This window comes from Xiphophorus maculatus, chromosome 7 (assembly GCF_002775205.1).
Source record: "Xiphophorus maculatus strain JP 163 A chromosome 7, X_maculatus-5.0-male, whole genome shotgun sequence".
NCBI lineage: Eukaryota > Metazoa > Chordata > Actinopteri > Cyprinodontiformes > Poeciliidae > Xiphophorus > Xiphophorus maculatus.
The window spans coordinates 19,041,704-19,049,657 of record NC_036449.1 but is presented as its reverse complement, the minus strand read 5'-3'; the positions used below and the strand labels follow the sequence as shown (position 1 = coordinate 19,049,657).

The window sequence follows — 7,954 nt, the reverse complement described above, 5'->3', positions numbered from 1 at the left end:
CTGTCATGAGACTTTCACACGTCTTAACTCAGAGGCAGAAGAAGTCTTCACTCAGATAACAGAAAAGAATTAGAACATCTGTACTAATATTCTTTTGCCAGATTAATCTGTTCTCCAGACACCAGAAAAAAAAGACATGTTACATAAGTACAGTGTTCCAGGAACACAACCTTGTACTAACTGTGAAGTATGGAGGTGGAAGTGTCACGGTTTTGATTTACTGTAGTATGATCTAGTCATCTCCATATTCATCGTGAATGCTACCATGTATCAGAGGGTGTTTGAAGGAAATGTGTGGCATTCTGTGGAAACAGTTGAGCTGAAGATGTAGAGGAGTAGAGCAAAAATGTCCTCAGACCAGTGTAGGCTGGTAGATAGCTGAAGAAGGAACTCACTGTAGCGAGAGGACCAAAATATAGCTGGGTCAGGCGAGTTCTTCTCTCAGCTAATATCAATTTATTTTTGTTAATTTACTTTTTTAGTGATTAAAAAATAATTCTCCCTTTTTAATAAGGGAAATTAAATCACTTTAATTTTTATTATAAAACGAGCTTAGAAATTGATTTTCTTCCTTTCATATTTATTTGTGGGGGTCTAGCTGTTTATGTATGTCTTTCTTGCAAACACATATTTCCACAGATCAAAATGTATTTTAATCATATTTATTCAATGCAGCATAATTCAGGTCATATTTGAGCGGCCATATTTAAATTATGAACTGGAGTTTATCAAAGACAGTCCGGAGATGCTGACCGCAGTTAAACGCTTTCAAACACCGACTCTGATCCTAACTTCAGCGTTGCCCTTTACCACTGCTTTTGTCCCTCAACGGTTCCAGCTGTACACTGCTGCCCCCATCTGGAGCGGAGCGTAATTAACATCTCCATTTATTTCCACTCTTCGGGTTGATTAAAATTCTCTTATTTTGGGGAATCGTAAAGTACTGGATATTAATATAAGTGATAAATAATACTAATACTACTACTACTAATAATAATAATGTGCTTTATCTTAACCAGCCGTGAACCTTGACGGGAGTTGGATTACGCCAGGACGTGACGTCACCACCCCGGTTGGACATTGTTCTGCTCAGTGATAACGTTCAGGAGGGGAAGGGAAGAGAAGTGGTTGAGTTTTACTTTGTACCGGGGAGAATGCGCTCCCTTATCGGACTAGCCGTTGTTGTGACCGGAGCCACCCTGTACCTTTACTCTCTGTCTCTGTATCTCCCTGCTGGACCACGAAGACATCCTCAGCCGTGTCCAGAGGGGAAGGAGTCCCAGCAGACCTGCGACGTCTCCGGGGAACTCAGCAGGTGACCCCGGTGTTAGCAGTTAGCTGTTAGCCAGGTTAAAATTCCCCACTGGCTGATGGTGAACTCTTTCTCTCTCTATGTATTTTATTTTATTTTTTTAAATTCTGGGGTTAAATTATTTATTCGCTCCACTATTGCTTTGCTAATACTTTACGCCTTATGACTATTACTGATCAGCCTTCTTCCAAGAAATACTAAGGACAAACAGATCAGTAATTTACTCGAGTTAGTAGTCTTTAAGAAGTTTGGAAGCGACCATAGTTTGACTCGGTACGTTTTTATTTTATTTTTTATTTAGAAGTTTATCATCCATTCATACTTTTATTGAGCTTATCTGAGCTCAGGTTGCGAGGGTATTATAACAACACAACTCTGACAGGACTCTCCTCAACATAATCCCCAATTTATTCTGGGAATCCCACAGCCCAGAAGTGATATATCTATTATATCACATTATGGCCACCTGCCTGATAGCGTGTTGGTGCCCCTTTTGCTGCCAGAGCAATCCTAACCCTATTAGCTCCGCTAGATCCCATTAGACATAATAGTTTAGCTACGAGATGGAATCAGACTTGCTAGAACTGCACATCCCACAAATGTCCATTTGTAAAAAGAAACAGGAAATCTGGAGGTTGTAATTGCTGTGCTCCTTTTGAATACTTTTTTACTTTTGAATATTCCCGAACCATTTTGTTTTTGCGGTTGGACACATTAGCTTGTTGAAAGAGACCACAGCTTTCGGGGAATACAGTTTCCATTAAAGGGTGTACATTGTCTGCAGAAATGCTTAGTTGGTTGATACATGCCAAAGTAATACAAACATGTGTGGCAGGGACCAGCAGAGCATTGCACAAAAAGCATCACCCTTTCTCTGCTGGGTTACCTTCTTCCTGTTGTACATTTTGGTGCCATGTGGTCACACTGTTGGTGTGATTGTAAAATCACAATAGCAGACAATTCTTCTGGACTATGGAGGTTTTTTTAGTTCTAACTTGAGAGTAAATGTTTCCACAGATTGAAGTTCCCATCAGACCTGGAGGACCTGCGGGAACTGTCTGAACTCCTGCAGTTTTACAAAACAGAGCACACCGCATATGTCCTGCTCCTGTTCTGCAGCGCATACCTCTACAAGCAGTCCTTTGCCATCCCTGGATCATCTTTCCTGGTGAGTGGAAGACAATAAAAACACTGATGTATTTAAAATAGCTTAAGGTTTTTTAGTTATGTTTCAGAAAGAATGTAATAAATCAAAATGTGGCTAAAAAGTGTGCAAGGAAGGAAAAATGTGAACAATAACTCTTCCGTCATCCGTCACCTGACACTTCCAAACACTTTTATATCTGAAATAATTTCCCTCATCTCCTGCTCTGAGTGAAGTTAAGTGCTAACAGCAGACCTTTTTATCTCTGCTTGTCACTGTGCAGAACATTCTTGCAGGAGCTATCTTTGGACCGTATCTAGGACTGCTCCTTGCCTGTGTGCTCACCACGGTGGGCTCCACCATGTGCTACCTCCTCTCCCAAGCCTTTGGAAAACAACACATCATAAATCTTTTCCCAGAGAAAGTTTCCTTGCTACAGAAAAAGGTACCCTGTTACTGAACACCTTTTATTTATTTTGTATTTAGTATATTAAAATTATTTTGACAGAAATTTTCTTGTTTTAATTACATCCAAGGGATTAACATATATTTTTTTATGACTGACTATGCAAAAAAAACAACCCAAATCAGGTATTTGTTACACTTTTTTTAGTCTATTAACTAAAATGTCAATAAAATACATTGAGGTTTCTGGTTGTCATGTGATAAAATGTGACCAAGTTCAGGTATGTGAAAACTTTTGCAATGCACTAATGCTTTCTTTCTCACGGTTTGTTCCAGGTGGAAGACAATCGGGACTGTTTGTTCTTCTTTCTGCTGTTCCTGAGATTTTTTCCCATGACTCCCAACTGGTTCCTGAACATGTCTGCCCCCATCGTCAACATCCCTATCACATACTTCTTTTTCTCAGTATTTATTGGTGGGTGCTGCTTGCAGGGTTTTTGATCACTGTATGTTGTGCCTCAGTCTAAACTATTCTGTTTAGGGTTGGCATTAAATTAACTCTGAAAATACCATTGTAGACATAACTTTGTTTCAGACCTCGTCCAGATCCTTTGATGTAAACATGAGGATCGCATTGAACTAAATTAAGTCAGTGACAAAATAAGACAAAGCCAGGGTTCTCACATAGTCTTAACAGTATGGTGAGCTTTTAGCAAATTTTTTAAAAATTTAAACTCCTTTCAGTTTTTAATTCCTAATTTCTCCAAAAGACTGATTATTAAAAAAAGTTTAGGTATTACAGCGTTCTACACAGTTTTTAGCACTTCTGTTAGAGGTGTTTGAAAAAAAAAAAATATTGCTGTAGTATAACAAACTTTTAACCTGAATGGATATATTCAGAAATAAGCGTGCTTCACTCAATAACTGCTACTTTATAAAGACCTGTGCTGCTAAATTTTTGAATAACCCCCTTTTTGCCAACAGAACAGCAGTATATCTTCCATGCTATTTCATTGGAAATATAAAAAAGGAATGACTGACCATTACGTTAGAACATCTAGAATACTACTGTAGATCCTCTCTGTTTCTCACTTCTTTTCAGCTTCATCCACAGATTTTCTGTAAATTTCAAGTCTGGAAACTGATCATGGAATAGTGTTGATTTTTGCATCTTGTGAGCTATTTCTGTGTTGATTTAGTCTCATATTTTGCACTACTAATTTTCAGAAAAGACTCAGCTCTGAACCTTTTTCAAGTTATTGCCAGAGGCCACCGGATTTTTGTTTAAAAATCCTAAAAATTACAAATTTAGTTTAAAAAAACTCCTAGTATTTGCATTCTGATGAGCTTTCCCAGGCCTTTGAAAGAGAAAAATGCTGACAGCTGCATAGATCCTCCACCCTAGTTTAGTGGACATAAAGACATTTTGTACATAGCCATCCTTGTTTCAGAATTTTTCTTTTATTGTGACACAATTAACCATTTACCATTTGATCTTCTGAATAAGAACAGAATGTTTTTACTTTACTCAAACCCACAGTCATTCTTGTTTAGAACTGAACTAAAATCTGTTGTTTAGTAAGTAAAACTTTATTTATACAGCATTTTTCAAGATAGAAATCACAAAGCATGTCAATAAACAGAATAAAAACAGGACAAAACTAAATGAAAGCAGATTTTAAAAATTAAGCACTTCTATAAGGATTGAACATTCTCAGTGTGGTTTGTTTTGACATTTTGTGACTCATTTTCAGGCCTGCTGCCCTACAACTTCATCTGTGTGCAGATGGGCGCCATGCTGTCCGAGGTGTCCTCGCTGGACGACCTGTTCTCCTGGGAGCACCTCCTGCAGCTGCTGGCCATTGCCTGCGTGGCTCTGGTGCCCAGCGCCCTCATCCGGCGCCTCAGCCAGAGGCGTATCAAGCTGGCCGTCCAGCCCCAGAATGGACTTGACTCGGATAAGAAGGTGCAGTGACCCCGCTGGAGGGTTTATACGTTTTTATCCACTCAGTTTTCAGATGCCTTCTGCTCTCCAGAGCAAACATTTTCAAAGTAGCAGCTGTTTAAAAAAACCTTTACGCCTATGTCGTTTTTGGTTATGGATCGCTTTACACCCGCCGGAATTGTGTGGAGATCAATAGGAAGCACTGCTTTTCTAAAAATTACAAATGCATTTGATGGACTTTTATTAAAAAAAAAGAAATGTTTTCCAGTTTTGGTGTTTTGTAGCTACAGTATTTGTGTAATGTATGAATGTACAGGAATCATGAAGAGGAGAGAAGATCTTTTGTCACTCATGTTTGACAACAAGAGTTCTGCTTTAGTTTAAACTTTGCTTTCAAAGTGCCTGTTTTGTTTTGGCCTTTAAATTCTACCTCCATGGACTCAGTGAAATATTAATGTGAAAACCGCGAAAGGCCTGCCCGTATTCCTGCAGATTAGATGATGTCTCATGGGTTTAGGCTTGTCCTTTTTCTATTTGTAACTTAAAAATTGGCTAGTCTTAAGAATCGACAGCAGTCAGTCACAACATTAAAGCGTACCAGGCCTTACAAGTTCACTAATATAAAAGCACAAAACTAAGGGGCCAAACTTTTGAATCTAAAGCCATTGTATGTGCCTGGAAAGAGCCCAGATGAACAAAGGCATCGTTCACTAAATCCACTGAACCCACAGCCAAAACCCCACTGTCACGTCAGGAAATCCAGAGTTCCCCTGTTCACAATCTGAAGGGTCACTGTTGTTTTTGTGGAGCAGAAAAATCTTCACATCCTAATATTTTAAAGCGGGTAAGGATGGGCTTTTATTTAATGCTTTTCCGTTCTTACTGTTGAATTCTTTACTGAATTTGAACTGTAAAGTTATTTCTGACCTGGTGAAGCTTTGAGGTACAAACTCTTTATTTATTGCCTCTTTTTATGAATTGTGTGTTTATCTGTTTGCTGTGGGCGCACTTGTTTATGCCTTTCTTTGAAAAAGGTTTTGCATTTGCCTTTTCTATTATTGAGGTGTTTTAAATGTAATGTAATGTTCAACAATGTTAGCATTTACAAACAAATCACATTTTAATCCAGCACTTGGCTTATATACCCAGTTAAGATATGTAAAAAGCCTTAAAGTAAAGGAATCTTTCATTGTAGCAAAATCAAACATCAAACCCATTGGAAAAATGTATTTGTTTAAGTACATTCATTTGGTGTGGGAGAACATAAAAAAGTTTTTTTTTTTTTTTTTTTTTTTTACAGAATGTAAATTTAGCTGTAATTCTTTTAAAGTGAATATAACTTCTAATATATTTTTTCAAAGTTGAGTTGTTTCAAGAAACTTTTAAACTGCCACTATTTAAAATGGAAAAGACAAGAAGTCAGACTGATCTGTGATGAAGTTCAAAAGCTACTTCCTTAAACTTTCTCTTATTTACAACCAGAGCAATAAGAAAATGAATCTTTAAAACGACTAACTGTGACAGCCAAGACTGGGCAAGAAAGGCAAGTCAGAACAGGATGGTGAGAGGTTAAAAGTGCCACCAAGTCCCCTTAGCTACCACTACATACTCTGTACACACCAGCGAGGAACTTTTATACCTTAACAAGCATAAAATCACTTGAGTTTTAACTAACTGGAAATGTCTGCTTTGCTCAGATCAGACTAATTATGCACCTGCAGTTTGGGCAACACTGTAGGTGGGTGTTGAGTGTGTGGGGGGGAAAGGACAAATCTGTGGAAAAGCCCTCATGTCTAGTGTGATCCTGTCGCCTGCTTTTTATATAAAGGTTAGTGGATGGCATTATGAGCTCTTTATCACCATTTTAAATGAAATGTTTGATAGAAGACTGAATAATCTTCTATGGGCTTCTCAATCCTGTATGAAACTGACTCTAAATGCTCCAACATTGTTAAATGTTACAGGAGAAGATAAAGTGCTTCATGATTGGCAGTAGAGGGTTATAAAAAGGCATTTAGGACAAGTGTGCTTATAAGTGCGATGTAATTGAATGTACTCAAATTAAAGCTTGGTTTTTTTTAAAATGCTTTAGCGTTATATTGTTTCTCCGATAAAAAATTAATTTATTTCAAGGCTTTTTACAAGGGTGCTAATGAACACAGTCAGTTCTGTATTAGGACTCAGTTTGGAGCTGGAAAAATACATTGGACCATCTTTATTTATTTCTATTTAAATCTGATGTGCAATATTATTTTCTGAAAGTCCCTCCTGTCGGTGGAGTTGTTGTAATACAAGGACTTCTTTGTGCAATGATGGGTTTTGCAGGTGTAAGTGTTTCAAGTAATAAAAACAAAACAAGCTTTTTTTTCTTTCAGATATTCTTTATTGCTCAGATCCAGGTTGCTCAGCAATACAGTTCACTCACAACTCAAAACAACAGCTTGACCGCTACCAGAAAGGCATGGATCCATGTAGTAAAAAACAGATCAGATGTCTCTCTGGTGCAGCCACTGATTTTTATTACCTTGAGGTGTTGGAAGCCTTGTTGGCTTGTGGGTAACATTGAGGGTTTGAAGCTACCAAGAAACAAAAGAAATCTCCCAGATGGAGAAAATGCGGATAAGAACTGGATCCATGTAAAAGGGAAAAAAAAACAAAACACAACTCCAAGTCTAGTGCGATGTGAGGTGTAGTACATACTGGATTACCTGCATCAATCTCATGCAATGCTTTCCACTCGACAACATAGCAGGGCAACAAAAACACTGCTGTGATTCTGCACCCCTTTGACCTGCTCCTGAGAGGTTCAGCTGGCGCTTAGTGACATCTTGTCTGTTTTTCTCCTAAACGCAGAACAAGTTTTCTATCAGCGCTTTTAAATCAGGCCTGGGTACTTTCTTTTAGCATTTCAAATGTTCCTTAAACGTTCATTATCTGTTCCAAAAAAATCCTAGCTAGGATGTTTTTTTTGTCCCACCACAATTTCATAACTAGTAATATTGGTAGTGATCTAACAGGAATGAAGAGTTAGAAATTCCCAGCTACAGCTCCAGACTATATCATTTAATCAGTGTGACATACAAGAAACCAGATCAGAACAGACAACAAAAGAAAACCTCAGCTATTTAACCACTGTGTGATATGACTA

General features: G+C 38.1%; 1 protein-coding gene across 2 annotated transcripts; it reads left to right on the top strand.

Moving 5' to 3' along the window:
• The first annotated feature begins 1,059 nt into the window (after positions 1-1,059).
• On the top strand, positions 1,060-7,756 carry LOC102226308 (transmembrane protein 41A-A). 2 transcript variants are annotated; one of them, XM_023337625.1, is made up of 5 exons: positions 1,060-1,315; positions 2,330-2,480; positions 2,740-2,901; positions 3,198-3,336; positions 4,648-7,756. In XM_023337625.1, exons 1-5 carry the CDS (start codon positions 1,155-1,157, stop codon positions 4,812-4,814), a joined length of 780 nt encoding a protein of 259 aa, XP_023193393.1. In that variant the 5' UTR covers positions 1,060-1,154; the 3' UTR covers positions 4,815-7,756. The 2 variants fall into 2 exon arrangements, with proteins under 2 accessions (XP_023193393.1, XP_023193392.1); XM_023337624.1 differs by having other exon boundaries at positions 4,616-7,756.
• The last annotated feature ends 198 nt before the right edge of the window (positions 7,757-7,954 follow it).

Bases quoted from the DNA above. Each gene is read 5' to 3' on its own strand.
- LOC102226308 (XM_023337624.1), top strand. From the start codon at position 1,155: ATGCGCTCCCTTATCGGACTAGCCGTTGTTGTGACCGGAGCCACCCTG. The intron at 1,316-2,329 runs GTGACCCCGGTG...ATGTTTCCACAG, and splicing joins GTCTCCGGGGAACTCAGCAG to ATTGAAGTTCCCATCAGACC. The intron at 2,902-3,197 runs GTACCCTGTTAC...GGTTTGTTCCAG, and splicing joins TTTCCTTGCTACAGAAAAAG to GTGGAAGACAATCGGGACTG.